This window comes from Equus asinus, chromosome 4 (assembly GCF_041296235.1).
Source record: "Equus asinus isolate D_3611 breed Donkey chromosome 4, EquAss-T2T_v2, whole genome shotgun sequence".
NCBI lineage: Eukaryota > Metazoa > Chordata > Mammalia > Perissodactyla > Equidae > Equus > Equus asinus.
The window spans coordinates 141,251,473-141,275,777 of NC_091793.1; the positions used below are offsets into that span (position 1 = coordinate 141,251,473).

Below are 24,305 nucleotides of genomic sequence, written 5' to 3' on the forward strand. Positions count from 1 at the left end.
ATGAAGAAATCTCACTTGAGCTAGACCTTGAAAGATGAGTGAGCTTTTGTCAAGAAGAGACAGGGAGCAACGACCTTCTAGAAAGAGCATCCAACATGAGCAACAGCGTGCACGCACGAAAGCCCCACTGTGTATCTGGAGAAGGATGAGCAGTCTAGGGTTCTGATGCATGGGCTACGTGTTATGAGGCAGCACGAAATGCATCCCCCGGGCCTAGGAAATGCCAGATAGCTTTGGCTGACGATGATCTGGCCTCAGAGCCTTGTTTGTTTGTTTGTTTGTTTTTGCTGGTTTGCTCTGGCCTCATGTTTATCACCACATGTACTAAGTGGCAATGGCTGTTTCTCTAGATGCTCAGAAGTAACTCAGGGCAAGATTACGGCTCAAAAGATAGTAGTGAGCCCGAGTGGTCGCATTAATGCTGCCAAGTATTCCTGAACCTAAATATTTTCAAAAATCATCTGAGGCATTTTCCTTTTCAGATTTACACTCCCAATTTAAAGCACACATACAACACACCTCAAAATGAGAACAAAAGAAGATAGAGATAAATATTACAAAAACAAAAAAAACCCTTAGCTAAAAAGAAAGCTACTGAATCAAGCACAGATTAAATTCAGCCCTGAGTTTCCTGGTAGTGGAGGCAAAAAGATCAACAATGAGTTAAGAAATTCTCATCAACAAATAAAAGAAACGTCAGTTCCTTAGAGAGCAGCTGATCTGCGCCCCTGGGATTTAGAGCAAGAGGAGGAGAAGGAGGACGAGAAAACATGGAAGAGAAGAAAGAACAAAGGGAGGAAGCGAGATGATTAAAAAAAATATTTCTGGGGCCGGCTCTGTGGCTGAGCAGTTAAGTTCGCGTGGTCTGCTGTGGCGGCCCAGGGTTCGGATCCTGGGCGCGGACATGGCACCACTCGTCAGGCCACGTTGAGGTGGCGTCCCACATCCCACAACTAGAAGGACCTGCAACAAAGATATACAACTATGTACAGGGGAGTTCGGGGAGATAAAGCAAAAAAAAAAGAATGGCAACAATTGTTAGCCCAGGTGCCAATATTTAAACAAAAAAAAAGGAAGATTGGCAACAGTTGTTAGCCCAGGTGCCAATCTTAAAAAAAAAAAAATTCCCCTTTTTTTTAAAAAAAAGGTAAAATTCCTACATTAAAAACCACCATCCAATGTTTTGTGGGTGAGAGGACCAAAGGTTCAGGGCTGGGCATATTTTTCTCCTTTGTAGCCTCGCTCTGTTGATGTTTTTCTGGCTTTCTAAGCAAAGAGGAAACCTCACCCATTCCTGTAGACATGCATTTATGACCACACGCTCCTGGCCAGTACCCCTGAGCAGCTCCTTGAGGCTCTCCCCAGGGTGGATCGGTCATGAAGCTACTGCTGCTAGCGCTCAGGTTGAACACCAGTGAGTTCCTGAGGGCTCCAGGGCAGAGCCAACACATTAGGGACAAAAAGCACTGGCAAATCTGACCTTTGGAAATCCAGCCCTGGTCGGAAACTCAAAACAAAAGCTCCAGGGCTGGAAAGAGGTGGAGAAAGCGCACTGGGAGTGCTGGCCCATCCTCCACACGTCCCCGTGACTGAGAGGCTCACAAAATCAATAGAGGAGCATTATTAACTGCAGTTTCATAAGAGAGGGCTTCGCTCTCTGCCTGGGAAGAGAGCGAGGACGGGGAGAGGCAGGCTGGCTTCAGGAAAAGGATGCTTCATTAAAGTCTTAACTCTGGGGAGGCAACTGCCGCGTGAGCTCAGCAGCCGGACCCCACGTTGACAGCCTCCCATAAAAGCCTTGCCCTTGGTGGAGGAATTGTCATGGTGGAAGAAAGTGCAGCAAGACAGAGCAAGGTCTGGATGGCAGAGCTGATGTTTGCTGTAGGCGTCCAGAAAGTCATGCCAGGGGCTAACTTAAGGCGAACATCTTAAATTCATCATACATGAGCGTCACCCTTGCACCTGCGGGCAGAGATTCTAAAGCACCCCACTTGGCTCATTCTTCACTCTGTTTCCCTGGGTCACCTACAAGTACCAAAATGAACATTTTCAAATGATTTCACCAGAAGAAAATACAGAGGCATTGCTATAGGTAATGGAAATGAACCCACCAGCCTGTCCCTGCGTCCCTTCTGAGTTGCCAGGACGCCCCCAGCCAGCTAGGTCGCCGCTTCCCCCTCAGACGTCACATGACCCAATCCTACTGCCTCTGTCACCCAGTGTCACCAACAATCTCATGTACCCCCAACGAACAGGGGCTCATTCCCTCTTTCCCTTCAGGTGAAGCTACGCCTTGGTCTATTATCCTGCCACCATCACGCAACAGTGACAGCAGCTGTCATGGCAAGGCTGCAAACTGGCAGACGCTAAAGGTAAACAAAGTAAGTTTTCAGATACATCTTAACCCCAAATCCTTCCTCCCGTCATGCAGATGCAGCAAACGTCTCATCTTTGTGGAGTCATCATTGTCTTCAGCTTCTCCAATTCTGGCATCAGATTCTAGATAGCAGCCTGCAAATCATACTCACATCAATTCAATCCATTTGCTGCTAAAGGAGCATCCCTCTTCCCAGAAAGGGTTTTTCCTTTAACCGCATCCCAAGCCAGAATCAGACAAACAGAGTCTGATAGACTTATTGATATCACTCACATCACTCAACAGGGGACAATGCCAATTTGCCAATTAGTCCTGGGGCTCATCATATCTATCTTTTTTAAATGGCCACCACTGATGCCCGTAAACTGCCTCCTGCTTCTACATGTATGGACTCTGTCAGGTGGCGCTGTGCAGTGACACACCATTATGGCCTTCCCTGACATGCTTAGTCAAAATCTATTGACCGCCATGATTTGCTACGTGACATGGAAAGACCCAATCACTTTTCCTTTTCTTTACTTCCCTCATTTTTTTTCCTATGGAAAGAATAACATAAATCTATTAGAAAAAAAGTTGAGGTTAAAAACAAAACCTTTAAAGAATAATACATTTCAATGCTTACATATAGAATATGGAGTGTGACAATTTCTTCACTTAGCAAGATTAAAACTCTGGCTACATACACAGCAGGAAAGTTATAAACCCAAGAGGAGACTAGTAATAAATGAAATGCAAGTGTCTAAAGGTTGTAAGTGTTCTCAACCCTAAATGTCTGTTCATTTTACTTTATTTTTTTGGTGAGGAAGATTGGCCCTGAGCTAACATGTGTTGCCAGTCTTCCTCTTTTTGCTTGAGGAAGATTGTCACTGAGCTAGCATCTGTGCCAATCTTCCTCTATTTCGCATATGAGATGCCACCACAGCATGGCTTGATGAGCGATGTGTAGGTCTGCAGCTGGGATCCGAACCGCTGAATCCCAGGCCACCAAAGCATAGTGTGTGAACTTAACCACTCCGCCACCAGGCCAACGCCTGTCTGTTCCACTGTAGATTCCTTCTGAGCAAGTTTAACTGTACTTCCAGGGAAAAGGTTTGAGAAGAACACTTTGGGGAAGTAGATAAAAGAGGTATGAGATGAACAGGAAAATTCCTGGACTGTTCCAGGAGTGACCGGCAGAGTCCCCGCATCAACACTCTCTCCCAGCCCCGTCCTTTTCCCCACATCCCAATCACAAGGCCTACTTCCACAGGTATGTGTCTATCTTCTGGGTCCCCTCCAGACTCAAGGCTCCACGAGGGCAGGGACAGTGTCTGTCTGGGTCGTGGCTGCACCCTCCACACCCAGCTCAGTGCTTGGCGTGTTGAAAGCCTTCAGAAAAGGAAGAGAGGGAGGAAGGGAAGGGAGGTGAACAACTCAAGCACGAACCGGGAGACTGCTGTCCCCGAGACGGTGACATGGGTCAGTCCTGACTTCACTCGCCCTCCTGAGAGAGCAGCTAACAGTTCAAAGACAAGGCACCACTGAGAGATTCCTAAGGAAAGTGAGCCAGGGAAAGGAAGCACAGCTACAAAATGAAGCCTTCTCTACTTCCTTTTCAATAAGCCAATGGTGCATTCCAGACAAGTGTGATTATTCCAGTCTTCGCTCCCTATTGACGGATGACATACTCTGACCAGCAAGGGCCAGTTGACTTCAGGGACTAGCAGTGCATTCTGTTGTGATGTGAAGTGGCCAACAGGAGGCCAGTGGACAGGTGGACAGGTAACAGACAACCCCACAGCCAGAGTGTTTGGAGGCACAGGGTTCTTCCATGGTCATCTCTCCACTGCACCCTCTTCCATTAAGGCTACCTGTCTACAGTCCTCAAATTCTTTCCATTTTCACTTGCGAGTGTGGTTGGGGCAATTCAAGACCCACCAGAACCAGACACCCCCTGGGTGACTCCTGCTCCCTGACGGCTCCCAGGCCCTATCTGGCCAGTGTTCCTCAAGAACCAGGGCCCAAGACAATGTACTCTTGGCCCCTTCCCTGAGACCCCCCCATCACCATCTTCTTCCTGCAGCCTGGGCCCTTCCCCGAGTCCCCCATCATCGTCTTCCTCCTGCACCCTGGGCCCTTCCCCGAGTCCCCCCATCACTGTCTTCCTCCTGCACCCTGGGCCCTTCCCCGAGTCCCCGCATCACTGTCTTCCTCCTGCACCCTGGGCCCTTCCCCGAGTCCCCCCATCACCATCTTCCTCCTGCACCCTGGGCCCTGAAAGTGATCAGTGATACTGGAAGAAAAACCAGAAAGGACCGAGAAAGCAGTGGAGTGCTTGCTCATCCCTCACCACTCTGCCCTCTGCCTGGAGGGCCTCACCCTGCCCCCTGCCACGGGGGGAGCACATGGGGCCAGGCAGGTCAGGCCGTGGGGAATCCTGGCGACCTGCTCTTCTGTGGACCCTTCGCCACAGATGGTCAGCCCGTAAGCTAGCAGGGGACAGGGACAGGGAAAATGCTGGGATGATGGCGCTTCCCAACTGGGCCCAAATCCAGCTTCAGCATGACAAACCTGATGTTCGAGCTCCTTCTCTCTGCCTCCTGCACCTGTTTTCTCATGCACGTTAGGGAGGGGAGGAGCGGGGCTCAGTTATCGGCCCCACTGGAAGACAGCAATCATACAGTAATCACAGACAATTGTCGATCCTCTCAAGAAGCTTGGTATTTTTTAAACTAACATATAAGACAAAAAAAACCCATATAACGAGGAAAACATAAGTGGCCCATCATTCTATCACCTGGAATGCTCTTAAAAATTTAAAAGAAATAAACATACATGAAGGTCAAAACATTTAAATGGAACAGAAAAGGTATAAAGAGCAAAAATTCCCATGTCCTCACCCCCAGTACCTTCTCCCCCACACCACCAAGTGCTCACACACCCTTTTATTTGAAATGTTATGTGTATCAGCATATATAACAGACATTTTTATCCCTTCTTTTCTCTCATTTACACAGAAGATAAGTGGCTTTTCATTTTAACAGCGGAGAGGCCTGGGTGTAGAGGCTGAGCGGGGAGGCCAGCATTTCTTCTCGCCCCCCTTCACCCCCGCCCACGGCCCCCTTTGCTCTGTAAGGACTTCACCCCCCTTTCTAGGTGTTCCTCCTAGCACACCCCCGCAACACCCTCGGAGCAAGTGCCCCAAAACGACCTGAGTCACCAGTAGCTGAACAACCAGGTGTCACCACTGGGGGAAGCTGGGTGGAGGGGGCATGGGACTCCGCATTATTTTTGCAACTTACTATGAGTCTATAATTATGTCAAAACAAAGAGTTTTTAAAATGAAGTCAGTCAGCGCTTGATGGGGAAAGCCACAGCGGGGGAACCGTAAAATGAAAGGAAAAGGATACGCTGATGACAACAAAGCTCTCTGATAACGTGACGTGCTCCCAGCCCCTGTCAGCCCTGGCCTCTGCCGCCTCTACGGGGTCTGCTGGCCAGGACTGACTGCAGCATCAGATGGTTCTCAAAATGTTTCGGGACAGGTTTGATTTTCTTTAAAGGACAAAACAATGTTTCCCAATAAAGCTATTTGTTGTGAACTTGGAAAAGTTACCACTGGATCTGAAGCATTTTATGTTGTTTTTCTTTTAAATAGTTGAGTGAGTTTCTATCCTCTTCAACAAAATCAAAACTCAGCCTTAAAAGGACAGATAAATTTAATTTGCAGAGTACGGCAGGCTCTCCAGATGGGGAGTCTGTCCGACTCATCTCAGCATTTTATGGCCACACTTCCCCGCAAATCACACTGATGGCGAAAACCCAGCTGCATTCTCAAGAGTCCTGCCACATTCCTGACCCCAGAGTCAAATTTCTCATTGGGGAAGTGGAGCCCAACGTACATCCCAACAAATCCCTACAGAAGTGGGTCGAGAGGCTGGCAGTGCTCCCCGCTCCCCCTCCTCTTCCCCTTGGAAGTCTGGAGTCGGGACAAACCAGAAGCTGTGAGTGTCAGGGACCCCACCCCACTCTGCCTGGATCGGGGAGAGCCCTGGCTGCGCTTGGACCCAGACAGCAGAGCAAGAGAGGCCCCATCACGACCCCGCAATGCTGCTCCCCGGGGCCCTCACAGGTGCAAACTTGCGCTTCGAACGGATGTATAAAGCAGAGCTAGCTACTCAACCCAATTGAGATGGGCTAAAACCCTGGGGGCCCAGTGGCCAGATGCAGCCCACAGTCATCTGCCAACACATACAACACTTTTATTTTGCCCAATTTTTTTAAAAATTCAGATTTCTAGCTTCTCTTGAAAAACCAGAAGATCTGGCCACAGGTTTTGCATCTTCAGAGCAGTGTTTGGCTGGAGACGATGCTCTCCATGTTGCTGTAGTCCCCACCACTCTCTACCGTCCTACACTTTCCTGCCTCCCTCACGCAGTGACATTACCAGCTGGCTCCCAGTTGCCATCTTGGTGACTCTGCTCTCTGACTTTCCTTTGCCAATGTCTGCTTTGGGAGGAGGGATCGCCTATTTTCCCCTAACCCCCCCTCCATAAGTTCTTGGTGCTCTGAACATATGATATAAACCACCCAGTCACCACCTGGCCCTCTAATGTCCTTCCTTTTGTTCGAGACCACAAGAACAAAGGAGCGGCTCTTACACCCAACTCTTTGTTCTGGCTGAAGCATGCAGTTTCCCTCCAGCATTTAGGGACTGATAAATACATGTCTTTTCCCCAGTGCTACCCAGTTATGTTCATTTCTTAGTCGCGAGCCAGAAATTGCTGTGTTTTCCTTTCTGAGACGGGTCTTCAATAACTTTCTGGGGAGAAAAAATTAAAAATAAGTTAAAAGCAACACCCTCATTCAGAGCCCACGGCTGTCCCTCCGGGAGCCCCTGCTTTGTCTTCCAGATGAGCTGTACGTTTTTCTAGCACTCATCACTGCTGAGGTTCAGCAGGGGGGCCAGACTAGCAGAGGAAAGGGCCTTGTGGGCCCATACCCCAGGCTTGCCCACATCTGCTCCACTGGAAAAGTCACTGTCAGTGGTCCAAGAAATAGCTGACGATCATCCTGGCCAACTCTCATGCTCACACGCAGCTCAGAGGTGGCGCCATGCACCGTGGATACAGCCTTCCTGCAGTTACCAGCGACAGAGGAGATCCAGGAACCTCTCCAGCACAGAGCCCCAGACGTGCCCTCATTTCAGGCAGCGCCCCAGGTGAGGCAGTGTGAGAAGTACCTTTGACCTGACACCCTGGGTTCCCACAGCCTTCTCAACATGGCACCTGTCTTAAGCAGCATGGAGATCTGAGCATCCTCAGTCAAGGAGGTCGTGGGCTTGACCAATATAGTCAGCGTGGTCCCCCAATCAGGGAGATCAGCCGCCCTTCCCATGTGCACTTACCTCCCACCCAGGCTGTCCCGGGCTGGGATGGAGTCCATGTCCCAGAGAGCATACATGCGGCTCTGTCACTCCAATCCCGGTGTGGGTTTCCCTGGAAGTCAGGCTGAGGGGCCCCGGGAAGTCCAGGACTTCCTATCCAGGTAAGCCCCGCTCTTCTTGTCATCTAACGACTCGTGACAGGACATTGCCAATGAGTCATATTTCCCACATAGACTTCTACTTTCAGAAGCAAACTGTCCCCAGGATTCTCATTTCTACACAAAACCAAAACTTCCTTCATCCCTGGCTACCAGCACACACACATGCACACAATTGTTTCATGACTGTGGCAAAATATTTGAATTTTTAAAAATTTATCTAAAGAAATTAATTAAGCCAAAGGTATTATCTTTATCCAGAAATTTTGATATACTATACTATATACTATACTATGTAGTATACTATATACTATAAAGTAAATTTGCTTTTTCAGAATTTATTTAAAAGCTAACACACACACAAACACATGAAGAAATTAGAAAGTTTTATGTCCCTACTTTTAGACAACCAGTAGGAAAATTTTTCAAAGCGCCATAATGAAGGCACAAGTAATGGCCCCATTTGAACAAAGAAGCAGCTACGACGTCCCTGGTCAGAAAACTGAACAGAAATCATAAGCAGGAAGAGAGCCAACAGGAAGGACTAGTTTAAGGCCTGAGACAAAGGCTCCCCTCCCACAAAATGGAAAACAATTACACTGTATTCGGCATGTGACAGTCTACACAGCACTTTCACATCCATACACCACTGGATCATAACAATCCTGTGATTATAATCCCCACTCTGCAGATGGAAGAATGCAGCTCAGCAATTTGCCCTGGTTTATACTTACAAAGTCAGAACTAAATTCCTGGTTTTCTGACCCCAAATCTCTTGGACTTCCTACCATACCAGTATTCCTCAAACTTCGTTTTCATCCCACCTTCAGGGATTTTTACCAAATCGGCATTCTGGCAGCACAGCCATGTCCCTGTGGCTTCCATTGTTCAGCTGCGTCACTAAAGGCACTCAGTACCAGGGCTGCACACATCTTAAATACCTTTCCTGAAATGTCCATCAGTAAAAGATAATCATAAAATTAAAAACGACAAAACCAAAATGATATTATTAACTTTGAGCTGGATGTTTGCCTGTCAAAATTTCTAGGTCTGAGATCTGTTCTCTCCTTATTTAAAAAGAAGAAAAAGAAATCGGAGGAGGAGGAGGAAGGAAGGACAATGACGGAGCCTGAGAGAGGTGCTACAGACATGGTATCACAAAGCGGACTCTTTCTCCTTGAGTCAGTCAGCAGGATTAGAAAGAAGACAGAAAAGGGAGTGATCTCACCCCCAGGGTGATCCTGGGGTCACTTGGACTGTGCCCCTGAAGCCGTGGAGGGCAGCCCAGCCTTCAAGCTGCACTGTTTTGAGCCACGCTGCACCACGCGCGCTGTGAACACGAGGACGCATTTGAAATATTGAAAAGGGCTCACAATTCTTGAAGGCCCAACACTGGCTGGGGCTTAAATAATGATCTCTGAAGCTCAGGCAGGTTAACTGCACACTGGCAGGGGGAAGAGATCTCAACGAGATGTGCTGTGCTCCTCGACTCCTAACACCCGTGAACTCCCCGTCTCCGCGAACAGGGAGCACAAAGAAGAGATCCTGGACGCAAAAGCAGGAGAAAAAAGCAGGCAGCCCATCTTGGGTAGGAGGACAAACTGTTTGTTTTCTGCTTCTCTTTCACAGGAAAACTGTGCAGGGACATTTCAAGTCTACATAATGTCTACCTTTCTTTCTTTCTAGAAATGTTTTTTCCAGAAATATTTTAATAGTAGCTAATTCATACAGCAAGTTACTACTGTATGAACTAATAAACAGTTATTAGTTTAAAAAAATAACTAATACATATGTTAACAAGATAACGACCCTGATCTTTCACTTAGCACTCAGAAGTTTTTAAAAAGAAAAACTAATTGGCATTTGGAAACAAGCAGGAGGAACACTCAGCATCAAGGAATTCAAAGGAAGGGCTTTTTTTACAGGAAAAGAATGACCCTGAAAATCACCATCTGGTCAACCTAAATGATGTCCTTAGTAATATAAGGGAGCCAATATAAAAGAATAAACTTCTTTAAACACCCCTAATGTAGAGTAGCATCCTGAGAGCACTGGAAAGTGCAGGTCAAGTGTCTTCCTGGCAGTGTCTGAGCGCCAAGGGTAGGAAGAAAGCAAATTACTTGATTCTCAGGAAAGCAGTTTACTATAATGCCCTGGAGTTCTTCACAGAAAAGGTACCACTTCCTCAGTGAAACAAGTCATATAAAATCCAAATCCACCACAAAAAATAAGCAGTTAAAGCAGTTAATGGGATTCTGTACAACACGCTTCTATGTCAGACTAAGAAACCTCAGAGCTGGTTACATGTTTTTCTTCTACAAAACGAGTTTTCCCCACCACCGACCAGTTGGGTACAGAGGACTGACAAAAGAAACCATGACAATAGCAGTCATTTGTCACCGAGGGCTGTCTAACCCATAAAGCTTTATGTTTGGCATTGTCCCACTTACTCCCACTTCGAGCCAGAAGAGGCTGCACGCTCAGGAAACTCAGAGTCAGCTTCCAGACTGGAAAATGTTGCAAATACCAAGAAGGAATGAACACGCTCTGGAGGAACGGTGCAGCCCAGGCAGAGAGAGGGGCCAACCAGACGGTCTTCTCCAGCCCCGACTTCGATGACCTCCAACAGAACCTGGAGGACCAGGGGAAACTGAGATGCAATCTGGAAGCCGCTTTATAAAGTAGAATCCCAAACAAAGACATTCAACAAGGCAGAGAAATCTAAAAAGAAATGAAAATGGATTCCGGTGAGAGCAGAAAGCAAGCCAGCTTGAGACTGTGATGGAGAAATAAAGGTCGTCCCCACATGAAAGCATTTTGGAGTGGAAAGTGCCTTAGAGAGCTGCCAGTCTGGGGGTCACAAACCCAAATGCATGCTCACCAAGCCAGAGACCAGACATGAAGCGAGGTGCAAACAGTGGGGACAAGGTCAATTGAGGAGTGCATGATGTGTCTAAAAGCCTTCAAATTAAAAAGAAAACTGAAATATGTATGCTGGCCAAATAAAACACCTCTTCAAGCCAGGTCAGCCTAGGAGCCTCCTGCTTGTGTCTCTACCCCACTGTATGCGCAGGAGAAATCCAAGGACCAGAGAAGGCTCATTATTTGATGACAAGCACAGAACAGCAGGTGTACGTAGCAGAGCCAAAGTGCCAGGATTGTGTCACACACCGAGATGATGTTAAATAGAAACAATTAAACGACATTCAGGCAGAAACCCTCAGCACGGCTTTGGTTCAAGTGCTCTAGGTTCACGTGGCTTATTCTTTCAGAGAACAAATTATCACCGAGTGAAACACGAAGATACTAAGAGCTGGGAGAAGATTACGCAGGGAGAGGTCGTGCTAAAAAAAAAAAGAAAAGAAAAGAAAACCTAAGTAGTCAGGGAGTCAGATATTTGATTTTTCAAAAACAACTGCTACATTCACAATCACATCTGCCACAGTGGCCCTGAGAGAGGAGGCCAAGGGCCCTGACTTCCATTCCACAGAAGGAAGAGGGGGTGCTGCGAATCTCGCAGCGTGCTTTTAAAATGCATTTTTTAAAGTCACCCATTCAAGGTTCCTTCTAGCCACTCCTCAAAGAACAAAGTAAGAAAAATGCTTTCCATTCCTGGTATTGGTTAATGTATATTTTTTTAAAAATTGGATAAGCTTAAGAATCTGTTTTTTTAAAAAAGTGAAATTCCAGGGGAAAAAAATCTCATTGAGATATATTAAGTTGTATGAAATCTTCCCAGGAAATCCATGGAGTGGGGAGAAGGATGAGAACATCCTCTCCCAGGACAGCTGCAAGCCGCCTAGACAAAGAACTGGAACGTTCCTCCAGGAGCCCTCCCCCGCCCCATGCCACCAGCCAATGGGACTCTCCCTCCCCGGTTTCTGTGTATCTAGGAAAACACAAACGTGCTCCCTGGAAGGCAGGACAGCAGTCTGCACACAGGGCTGGCATCTCTGAATTAAACCTCTCCGTAGGTCCTGGGCTAAACCTTCAATATGAGGAAACAATCTTTGGACTTTACAGCAGCATACGGATGATTCTCCCCCCTCCCCCATAAAAGCCCCAACACAAACAACCACGTCGAATTATTGCTTTTCAGAGGGCAATTCAAAATGCCCTACTTTATCACAGAAAGAATATTCCTTGTGTATGTGAGTGCTTCCATTATGTCTTATTTGAAGGGGGAAAATGAAATAAAAATCCTATCCAAGATATTTATAGATCTCATAAAACTTGATTCACTCTCATAAGCTGCTGTAAGCTCCGTCATCAGGTAAGGCAGAAATGGCAGGTGTAGTAACCAGCACTGTATTATGTTATATGTGCCTAATTCTGGCTCTTAAAAAAAACGTAACTGCATACCGGCAAAACTTAAGAGAAGTCAGTCACAAGTACGACTGGAGAGAAGGAAAGGGGACTGAGCTGGACTTTGCGTCAGCACCCAAGCAGACCCCCGGATGCATCCAAGCCCAGCTTCTGGGGGCCGTGGGCCCTGCTGGTCTTCCCCCAGTGCTAAGTGCAAGTGACTTGGCGAGAGCTTCCCCTGGGGATGGATGCAGGGGCACCAGGTCTAATGCCTGGCACTCTCCCTGGCCCTGCCTTCCAGCATTCAGCTTCTCCTAGACACTCCAGGGCTGCTGGGATCTTAGACCAGGGACGCTGTTTAGAAAAAGAGCATCGTGGCACTTTGCACTGCTCCTGAGGGAGGAAGGATGGTGGAAAACACAGAAGGAAAGAGCATTCGTTGAGTGAATGCTACGTAACAGACACTGGGCCACAGAGCCAATGCCCGCCCTTATGTAGGCATGAACTCCATCCCACAGACGACAAAAAGAAACTCACAGACATTGGCTGACTTTCTCAAGGTTCCAGCTCTGCCCGATTTCAAAGCCTCCTGGAACCTGACTACTACAAAACGCTGTGACCTTAAGGAGACGTAGCACAGTCGAGTCCTTTTACAGATGAGAAACTAAGGCCCAGAAGAAGACAGACCAGAGAGTTGTTTAAATCCACACAGGTCCATTGGCTGCCAAGCCATTACCTTGGTTTCTACCCTGGTGTCTCCTGCCTAATGAGGAGTCGGTATAATTTAAAAATTCAGAGTGTTGAGCAGACTGCCTCGGTTTGGCTCCTGGCCCAACCACTTCCAAGTTGTGTGATGTCAAACAAGACATTTAATAACTGAAAGCTCAATGTCTCCATCTGTAAAACGGGGACAAGCAGAAGACATATCTCACAGGGTTGTTGTGAGGACTAAATGAAACGATGCAGATAAGGTACTCAAATGAGATCATCTCTAGGAAGCATCCGATTCATATTAGACATTATTATGATGCTTATTATGATGATAGGAAGAACAGCCAAGTGGAAAGAGGGAAGAGGAAAGTGCGTCCCACCACTGGTTTTGCAAGTCATTTGCTTTGCAGCCACATTAACAGAACTTGCTTAATCTTCCTCTGCCCCAATTTTCTCACCTCAGAATGGGAAATTCTGTAATATCTGCCTGCTCCTTAGTTACAGAAAGAATGTGCCAATGACAAGAGATTGTGAGCAATGCACTCGATGCCTTGAGACAAAAGCTCAATACAGATGTGTGTTAGTCTCTCACAAGCAGACATGAAAATCTCCATCATGGAGGAAATCATCTCTTGGTCCACATGAAAGAAAGCAAGAACCCTGATATAGAGAGGCAAATGCACAGGTTGGGGCTGAACCATCTCAGACACAGAAGTGAAGCCAACAACTCAGTTTGACATTGGGCAGCATCTCAAGTAGCTCACAGGAGAATCGGCTCGACACAGAGGCCTCCTCACAGCAGCCATCTTCCATCACCAAGACAGGAACTGTACTCTCTGAACAGGGCCTGTAGTGACCAAAAGCTCAAAAGGGAGGGTAGGGCATCTGTTTCCACCCCTTTGTATGCCGAGCAAATGTGCCGCCTTTCCAAAAATAAGAGCTAACACTAGGACCACTCCACTGAATTCCCGCTAACGCGGCCTTGGGAGGCCAGTGTAAGAGCGGGCTGGGGAGCACGCAGACCCTCCCTTGCAGAGCAACAGCTCCACAGCTAATTGCCGTTTTCACAGCTGGGTTGAGCTTTCCAAAAGGCATCCTTCAACCCTAAGCTCTGAGCTCCTCTCATGATGATCTCTCTTGCCAACCATACCCCCATCAAAGACAGTTTATAGATGAAAGGATGTAGCTACAGGACATACATTTTTGCAAACATCACAGTTTGAAAATGAGGCATTTCTAAGACTTCTTTGTGAAGATCACCACATGCCCACGGTCATTACCACAAGAGCCAAGCCTTCTACGGACAGAGAGACAGCCTCCTTGCCTGAATGTCCTCAGCTACAATTCTTCCACAGTTTATTTTTGCTTCTCTTACTAGAAACATGAGTCCTTTGAAATTCTTTATAAACAGAGTCTACTCCCAAACAGTGAGGTCAGTAAGAAACATCGAGAGCTTCTACCTAAATGCCGGTGTGGCATCACCCAACAGATGTTCATGCACCCATCCCTCTAAAACCACAGAACAGGCTGAGGTGAGGGGGAACTCATGGTCGAAGGCCTGCCGAGAATAAATTACTTGAAACACAGCACGGCTGGCGTTTAATGCCCAACACCACAAAGGCACCAGAAACGGAATTTAACCAAGTTAAGCAAACCTCTAGTGGGTCACAGGAAATGTGAGCCAAATGGCCCCATACTGACACTTTGGGGTGAGGGAAAGCAGAACAAGAAGGATGAAACAACACTGAGGCAGTCGCTTCTAACCCATGAGCTGGACAAAGTACATCCACCCGCACTGTCCTCCTCCATTATAAACTTCTGTCCCACTCAGATTCCAAGTTACACAAGAAGTGAAATATTTCCACGGAGGGAGTAGGCAACCTGCAACTCTGGTATACTTGCTATTAACCCTCTACAGATTAATGGCTCAAAGCTTTGGCTGCATATTGGAATCACCTGCAAGCTTTAAAAACATGGATGCTTGGGTTCCATCTAAAGGGATACTGATTTAACTGGTCTGGGTTGCAGCCAAGGTTGAGAACCAGTGCTACAGACATAGTCAAATCTTAAGTCACAGTCATATCACGATCCCTAAAAATCTACTGAATGCCTGCTGTGTGCAAGGCTCTCTAAGAACTTGAAGGGTTATATATCAAAAGTTTATCAAAATTATAACCAAGGCATTGACTCTGCTCTAAATCATATAACCTACTTGGAAAAACAAGACACAGGAAAAAAAGGAAAAGGAAAGCCATGCTACAAGACAAAACTGAAAAGCATCATGAGGAAGGAAAAAGTTCCTCGTGAGAGCATAGAAATAGCAGCAATTACTGTTGGTCATAAGAAAGAAAGGGAGTTTCCTGGAAGAGGTGGCAACCATCTGAACGATAAGGATGAGCAGAATTTGGACAAAGAGCATCAGAGGGGAAGAGAGAGGAGGAAGGAAAGGGCTGAAGGAAACGACATAGAGGCAAAAGCAGGAAAAGCAGTCATCAATTTGTGTGGCAATTAGCACACTTGAAAGGGGGCAACTTTTGACTATGACCTACACCCAGTCTTGGGACACCTTGACTCTTAGAAGTTAGGCTCATCCTGCACGTAATTGGGAGCAGTCTGAAGACACAGTGATGGAGGCAGGAAGCCCATCCAGGGGAGGGAAGGGGCTGCCCTATGGCAATGGCAGAGGGGCAGAATGGCAAGGACCATGGTGAAGTGCCCCAGGAGCCAAATCAATGGGAAATGGAGGAGCCAAAGATGACTGGAGCTTCAAACCTAGATCACAGGGAGAACGTGTCAAGAAAAGAAATAAGGAAGCCCAGAAAAGGAGGAAAGAAGCAGATGGGTTCAAGTTTGGGGACACACCCGGCTGAGGTGCTCACGGGACAACCCAAAGCCTTGGCTGTCAGCCCCACATTTCCACTGTAAAAACATGCAACTCGGGGAAATATCTGGAGTTGAAGATGTAGATTATAGCTTTGAGGAGGTAAAGAAGTCTCCATGTGGGAAGGAGATTTCAGCTTCTACGATCTTAGAGGTCAACAGATCTGTGAGATGAGTTCCAAAGAGAATCTCCACCTCACAGCCACCAGAGACTGGGAGGGGTGAGGAAGGGCAGAGAGTCATGGGGCAAAGGAGCGAAGAGCACCCCACGCCCCCCGCTCCCCGGGGACTCTGTGATGATGAGGCCGGCTTCACCTCCAGCCCCAAAGGCCTTTCTTCAAAACCTCACACAGGCTGAGCGTTTTCCCAACTGCTTTCACAATATGCAGTACTTTTTGTTTAAATTTGTGGAGCATGACCACCTCACTGCCCACCCAACCCTCCCAAGAACTTAAAACACCTCCAAGAAGATCTTCCTGAGTTGGCGCATGATTACTGTTTCAGTCCCCCGCTGCCCTCTGTTGACAAGGTGTCAGACACAAAGCGTTTTCACCCTCCATGCCTCCTACACAGCCCCAGCCCTAACGTCCGTCCAGCTCCCACCTCAGGGACCTCAGGGCACTGCGCTGTGGTTACTGACATGACAGTACTTTTCTTTATAAAACTAGAATTGTAATTGGGGGCTGTTGTTTTTTCAGGACGGTGTTCATTTTCCAGGTTACCACCCATTATTAAAAGTGGAAAAGGGAAGAAATTATACACATAAGCCCTCTCCAAGATAGTCAATAGCTTGGTTTAGGGCTCAGACAATTCCAAAATTCCATGTACTAGTACTGTTCCAGGCACAAAGGGGATTTTTCTTGCCTCCTTTTGAGGGGAGAGAGGGGGAGAGAGGAGGAAAGAATGAGAAGTGACTCAAAGTATATTCAGAACAGTGTAATGAAAAACAAGCAAATGAACTTGGGCAGCTGAAAGAATCCTGGGCCCAGGAACCACCACCAGTGTTAACAGCTGTGTGGCCCTGGAGAGTTTGATGCTTTAACAATCACTTGGTCCAACTCTAGTGCTTTAGAGTTGAGGAAATCAAGACCCTTTCAAGATTTGAAACTCTAAGACTGTGCTCCTAGCTTTGGTACAAGGCCTGGGGCCTGACTTTCAATATGAAACTCAGGAAATGTCAATAAATCCGTATTCAGAAATAGATATCACATATGGCTCTACATTAATTATTTTAATTACCTCTAATCATTTCCGAATGACACAGACAAGGATGCTGTTTCCTGGCCATTACGGACATGTGTATCATACTGTATACTCATCTGCCCTCAAAGAGCCACCAGCCCCCAACCTGCCATCAGCTAAAAGCACACAGAACTTAGTAAATCTCAAGCCTGTTGTATAAACAAGGCTGTAACGAAGTGGGTAGATATGGATAGGCACAGGTCAGTGTTCAAAAACTCACAGGACTTAAAATCTCCTTTGTTGGCAATTGTGTTCCAATTCTGCATTACCTGACATTGAACATGCTTACTCTCACCTACAGCAGTCAAGCTCAGAGAGGGCAGAATCCAGATCCAATTCAACTTTGCATCACCCAAACATTATTCTGCACAGAACTGGAATTAAGGAATGAAGTGTTTACTGTGAAATACTTTCCATATTTTAATATAAACAAAGAAATTCCCAGAAGGCATGACTGGGTGTGCTCCCGGCTCCATCAGGAACGGTATCACTGTGAAATGAGAAGTCCCCCACATCGAAGCAGGCTGAGGCTGGCCCAGACACCAAGGCAGCTACTAGGCTGTACCACATCTACATGGCGCATGCGGCGGACAGGGCAGCTGGAAACTGTTCTATTGGAGAGTGCGACAGACACAATACACTGAGCAGGACCAAGTTCTCAGGGCCACCCCAAAATACCCCATGAGGAAAACAAAAAGGATTCAAGGCAGGAGAAATAATTTTCCAAATTAGCAGCAGAAATGAAGGCAAAGTGGGTGAGGAGCAAGACCATGACTAATCTTAGGTAGAAGCGTGTCCTGGTAACAGCAATACTTTGTTTATTTCAGGAACTCTTAAACTAAATGGAATAAGGAGTTTCCGACGCCAATATTCTAAGGTGACACACAATGTAACTGGGCGGAGGAGAGTTTCTTAACTTATCCATGTCACACGTAACATTAACGATTAGATGCTGTAACCTGTTCCACCTACTTTAACACTGTTAGTAGTTGTAAAGCTTCTTAATCACTGTACTTGGTAAGATTTGGCAATTTGGGTTAAAATGTTTCCACGTGTTTATGCTAGGCGAGCATTCGACTGATTCAGGGAAACAGAAGGATTTATTCGTAGAGAAACTAAATCTCCACCCCTCACCCTTCTGGCACCACTCAGGTTAAATTGGGGAGCTGTCCTAAACTTTCAGCAAATCCTAATTCCAACGTACATGCTAACTGATGCACTGAGTGCAGCAGAATCCGAGAGGTGTTCTCTGCATTTGCCAATTGTAGGGTCCAGCAAAGGCTTATTGATAAACCCACATACCCGCTGCTACAAACTGCAGAGGCACCACCCCGTCTGGTCAGCTATCCCATCAACATGAGCCGGCTGGGACTGGCCAGAATAAACTGTGCTCATCTTTCCCCCTCGAGGCTCAGAAAGATTAAAGAAGACTGCAAAGCCTTCTTGCAGTCAAAAAGTTAAAATACAGGAATTCTCTGAAGGGAGAAGAATCTGAAGATGTATATGAGAATGGCTAACAAGAGCCTCACTCGGACCCTCTCTAAACTATTCCCGTTTAAGTGGAGAGCCAATTAGCCCCCACTGGCATTTATATTTAGAATGGGCCGGGAGAGAGAAAGAGCCCCCATTTGGATGCTGAAGGTCTCTGACATCCCATCCATAAATCATTTCAGGGTGAGGCTGTCACAGCACATCTTCTGCTCTGCCCTTTAAATGGATTGGACCCAACATCACGTTCTCCTCAGGGTAGAGGTGGGGGTGAGAGTTTCATGGAGAACAAAGAAGTCATCACTGTCTTTATCCCCCCACCAAAGACAGATGTAGTAAAAACATCTGCATTGCAACATCCGCCCACCTTAAAATACCAAACTGCAAACAGACAGACTGAATGATAGTGTTTGAAAGCCCCTGAATCTACACGGAGATGTAGCTATCGAAAAGAACACGGAAATAAATCTATTACAGAAAGGCTAAGTGCGTGATTGATCGCAGTCACACGTGCTCCCATTTGTAAAGCTGCATTTATTTAATGACTGCATCCTTATAAAAAAAATCTGGATAACAGGGCACTTCTAATTTTTTTCGTCCACTAAGTCACTGTTTCAAATAAAAAAAAAAACAGACGGATGGTAGCTGAAGAGCACACAAATCACACACACAAAAAAGCCAGCTCTTTTATCCTTTCTGTGTGGTTAGCGAGGCTCCTTTGTGTCTACAAATTTCCCTGGGTGGTGCTGTTGCCAAGAAATTCTAATTCATGACAAGGTTTTCTGCAAATTGGGGAGAGAGGCAAACTGCAGAGGCAGGGACCCTACAGGTTGCTTTGTCTTTCTGGCTGAGACAGCACCTGGCTGCTCAGGCCTGTAGAAGGCAGTGCAAGGCGAGCTCGTCACAGAGAGGAGGAAGCGATGTGGCTCACAGAACAAATCCCGTGCCTCGTACCATGAGGCTGTTCTTGGAAGGCAGCGGTTTTTGTAGGTTGTCCCCTAAAGATGCCTCATACCAAAGGCCCTTACGCAAAGTGTTTCAAGGTGCCTGAAACCAAGACGAAATTGCAGCGTTACAGGGACACTTTATTCTTACAGCAGCCAAGTATGCCATTAGTTTAAGACAATGGGGGAACGGGGGAGGAGGCAAGAATGTTCTATGATTTATTTATTTGTTTCCAGTAGCAGTGGAAAATTTTCTCTGAGCAAAAGGGAGGCCTGAAACTGACCCCATCTGCCAATTATGAATCAGCATTAACAACAAGCATAATTCCATAAGAGTTTTCAAGTAAATATGCCATGCTCCTCAACGGCATGAGGCAAAGCTAAGTGCAAATAAGATTTAGAACATCATTACGGGACCTGGCACTCATGAAATAGCAGACTACGTACGTATAAAGAATATACCGAATTCTAAAAGTCTTTGTAGCTTCCCCCACAAAAAAAACCCAAGAGTATTGTATCAAATCCTTTTCATTTTCCAAGTCAGTAGTGGGTCCAGAAAAATCATGATTTCTATTGGCAATAAAACTCATGAATGGGTCTCCCTTTATCCATCATCACGTGGCACCCTATAAGCTACTCCAGCTTCTGTCCTACCTTTGACCTTTTCCTGCTTTTGCTCAGACAGCTCTTGGAAAATTTCCCGCAAGTTTCCAAAGAGCTTAAGGCTAGTAGCCGTAAGAGTTGTGCGTCAGCTGAATTCCATAAAATAATAGACCACATAAGCACAGTGTAATTTACAGTTATGTGACAGGCAGAGATGATGCTACTTGGGCCAAGTGCTTAAGTATGCAGTCAGAGCCCAGGAATGGAGAGCTGTTAATGCAGGATGTCCATCTGGATTTTCACATTACACCGGCAATGATTTTCAGAGTTGGAGCTGTATGTCGCTAAGACATCATTGCCTGAAAACCCAATGTCAAAATGATGACCCCCGTGACAGGAAGGCCACCACAGGCTCACTGACTATAAAGCAGGACAATCATCCCAGAACACGTTTAACACAAAGTCCCCCAAACTGTCCATCCTCAATTTTCAAATGCACAGCTGTTCTTGGGTTTATCATCCAAGTCTCTCCTTCCCTACAAACCAAGTTAGATTTTTGGAATCTCTGTATCTCGTTCATTTCTTGAAGGCCAGGTACACCATTCGCTTTCAGAAGAACATCTAAGGACTGCTCCTCATTTGACCTCTGAGATCTGATGACCCCAGAGCATCAGGAAACTCCCTCGTTCCCAGGGTTCTTTGTAGCAACCTTCTTAGGCCATTTTGAGCAAAGGAGTCTCAAAATTTCACCATCTGATGGTTGATTTGGAACCAACAGTTGCAGAGAAGCATCCCCCCCTCACACGGAGGATGGGAGGGACAGCAGAGGGAGGAAGGAAGAGACAGAGGTGGGAGGTTTGGTCACCAGTATGAACTCAAAGTCACAGTCACCCTTCTATACAGCGGCTGTGATTACAGGGTCCAGAGCAGAAAGCTTCTTGGAGTGGTGTCTTATTTAGGAGTGCTTCCCCCACCCCAGGTTTGTTTCAGAAGGGACCACGAGCACACCTCTGAAATGGCTGGGCAAAGGGTTTTAAAATGAGGGTAGTTAGCAGTTGGAGAGGGTTAAGGCAAGAAATAAGGAGGGAGGTGCAGGAGGTTAAAAATCTCCTTGCCTGCAGATAGAAGCTAAGGGGGAGGCTTCTTGAAGGGGGTGAGACAGCGGGGGGGGGGGGGGGGGGGGGGGAGGAGAAGCGGAGGAGGCTTCTGAGGAAACAACAGATCTAATCTACCCCCCACTTATCAAACCAATGATGTTGCTTCGCAGATCTAGACTTTCTCCTGGATGGTCTAACCAGACCCAGAAAAGCCGGTTTCCTCTGGAGAGGCCTTCCCCAAAAGCAGGCTTTACTACTGTGAAAGCTTGAACCAAAACAAAGTTGTGTGATTCATCGGGAGGGAACGCTGTAACAAATAAAGCCAACTTTCTTCCCTCCAACACTGCTGAACAGTTTGTCACAAACAAGGGCTGCCTCGGGCAGGCCGGCTAGGTCAACAGATTCCCTTCCCTAACCTGTCTAGACAGTTAACACGCAACCGACTGACACCAGTGGGCTGACAGTGTGAAATGAAGGCTATCTCAGAAAATGAAACACTGGCAACATTTTGGTTTAATTAGCTTGCAAAATAAAAGCAGGAAAAAAATCTAGATCTAACAGAGACCCTTCATGAGACAGTCTCATCAAGGATGGGGGAAAGCATGCACTGAAGAAATGGCTTATGCTAAAAACACGTAAACTGTGTGTGTGTTTAGAGGGAGACAGAGTCAAGCGTGTCTGCCAGCATTCTTAGACAGGAGTGCACGTGTGGACACACAGACACCAGAGGCCAATACCTGGAGGAAAACTTGCAGCCTCTAACCAGGGGAGCACAGCCGGCAACTAGCAACAATGGTGCACAGTCAGAGGACTAGCTTTGCCACACGGCTCCTCACATAGAATGCCAAGCCCGCTTGCTAAAGCAGCAACTGTTACATCCCAGCCTTGAGCTGGCAAATCCCGCTTTGGGCCCTGGCAGAGGAAATCCAGCCGTTCATTAGCCTTAACAAGCTGCTGTCATGGAGCAGAGAAGTTACATGAGCAGCCACACACCAAGCCTCTCGCAGCCCTCCCCAAGGGCAAGCCGGTTTCTCCAGGACAGACTGTGCAAGTTCACACTTCCAGTGTGCAAATCCAGACCGTCTTCTTGGACTTTCCGTGGTGCACGCTGTAGAATTTTTACAGAATACCCATGTGCCCCCGCCCCCACCCACCGTCTTTCCTGCAGAACGTCCCCTCAGCAGCTCCTAATCCTTGCTGAGAAAACCACCGTTTCCGCAGCAGATCTAGCACTTTCCACTGACCAGCACTTTCTTTATTCCACTTCACAAAGCCCAGTGAACTTGTCACCAGCCCCGCTTCGCCCTCACTGAGACGCCTAGCCAACTTGGCACTGGTGCCCTTCAGCATCCTGGGAGTCGCCTAACTAGTCCTCCAAGACAAAGTGGGAGGCACGGGAGCACGCACCACCCTTTGTCGGAGGCTGTGCTGTCTAGCTGGAGAGGGACCCCAAACCAAAAAGAGGGACAAGGACACACCTCGGGGGGGCTGGTTCTTTCTGGGGGCATTGCACTGGGGAGCCCACCAGGCGGGCAGCGGGAGATAGCCACGTCTTCCCGACCTCCTCCTCCTGGGAATCCTGGAGTGTCTTTTGTCACTGGGCTCCTCGCCCTGCCGCCCACCCTCTGATCTCAAAATCAAGTTCCTATTCTTTATGGACACTTGCTAATTACTAGGCAAACACTCCGCTTTGCGCTGCCTCCCCCCCATCTGCCGGTCGTCAGCGCCAGTTGAACGAGATGAACCTGACTCGAGGTACCAAAACGTAGAGCTGGTGCAGGTAGGGGCGCCGCGTCCTGTCAGCGGGGGCTGGAAAGCCCAGACCACCTCCCCGCGGCCCCTCGAGCCCCAGAAGTCGGGCAGGTCCGCGCGGGGAAGCGAGCCCGGCAGCGTGCGCGCCGGGAGGGGTGCTGGTCACCTAGAGGGGCCGCCCGGAGCGCCGCTCGCTCGGCGCACCCAGGGCTGAGGGTGGGGGAGGAGGACTGTCTCCGAAAACATTTTAGACAACAAACAGCCAAGGGGGGGGGGAATAAACAAAACATTCAACCCCAAGCCCGCTCGGCGCAGCCCTGCGTCTCGCCGCCACCGCACGATTCGCACGAGTAATTTAAATGGTTCACCTGCTGCCAGGTCTCCTCCAGGGACGGCAGGGCCGAGAAGTAGCCGGTGTCGTGGACGAGTTGCAGCTCCTGGAATATGCTATAGCTAGCCAACACGTCCATGCTGCTGCTGCCGGGCAGGAGCGGAGGAGAGGCCCTCCCCCGAGCGCGGCCGGGGCTGTCCGTGTGTCCGTCTGCCGCGCTCGCCCCCCGGGAGCGCAGACATCCAGTGCCTTTGTTGTGCGGTGTGCGGTCAACTACCAGGAGGGGCGGTCAGCGCCGGAGGGGCGCGGGGACGGGGCCGGGGCATGCGGCCGTGCGGCGGCCGCGGGCAGGGCCGGTCCGCGGAGCCACGCGCGCTCCGATCACGAGGGGGCCGCGAACTCACGGACCCCGGGCTGCCATCCGCGTCTGCAGCGCCGCGCGCTCCCCGCGCAGTCCTTGCTCTTTATTTTGGGAGGCTGCATTTTTTTCTCGCGATCGCTGCTCCCCCTTCCCTGCGCTCCCCACCCCCACCGGCCCGCGCCCCCCCGCGCTCCCGCCCCCTCCGCGCGCTCGCGGCGCCGCGGGGACCCGGGGGGCGCGTCCGTCCCCGCGCGTGACCATGTAAGGTAAACAGGGGCTCGTGAAGTCACTGAGGGCCAATGGGCGGCGCGGGGCGGGGCCGGGGGCGGGGCCGCGCGGGGCGGCGGGCGCCGATTGGCCGGCCGCGGTCTCCCGGGGCGGCGCGCGGCCGGCTATTTTTAGAGGCCTATATAAGGGCGCGGCGCGCGCGCGGGGCCCGGCGGCCGCGGCCACACGGGCGCGGACGCACAGGCGCGGCTCCCGGGACGCGGGGCCGGCGCCTCCGACCTCGCCGCTGCCGGCGGAGACCGGGCGCCCCTCGGAGGGCGGCCGCGGGTGGGGAGGGGAGTCCGGCCGCGGTCAGATGCCTCCGGGGGGAGGGACGCCGCCCCCGCCCCCCGCCCGGACGCGAGTGCCCAGGGGGCTTCCCTTCCTAAAGAGCAAACCGAAAAGAAAAGCCCCTTCACCAGTG

At 48.6% G+C, this 24,305-nt stretch overlaps 1 protein-coding gene across 2 annotated transcripts in view; it reads right to left on the minus strand.

Moving 5' to 3' along the window:
• KLF7 (KLF transcription factor 7) overlaps positions 1–23,809 on the minus strand; it is a 96,668-nt gene extending 72,859 nt beyond the window's left edge. The window contains exon 1 of one of the 2 annotated variants that reach the window (XM_044768327.2): positions 23,291–23,768. In XM_044768327.2, coding sequence (XP_044624262.1) covers positions 23,291–23,392 — 102 coding nt within the window. In that variant the 5' untranslated portion in view covers positions 23,393–23,768. Of the gene's footprint in view, positions 1–23,290 lie in introns of both variants that reach the window. The other variant, XM_014836409.3, reaches the window with a different exon arrangement.
• Between the last annotated feature and the right edge of the window lie 496 nt (positions 23,810–24,305).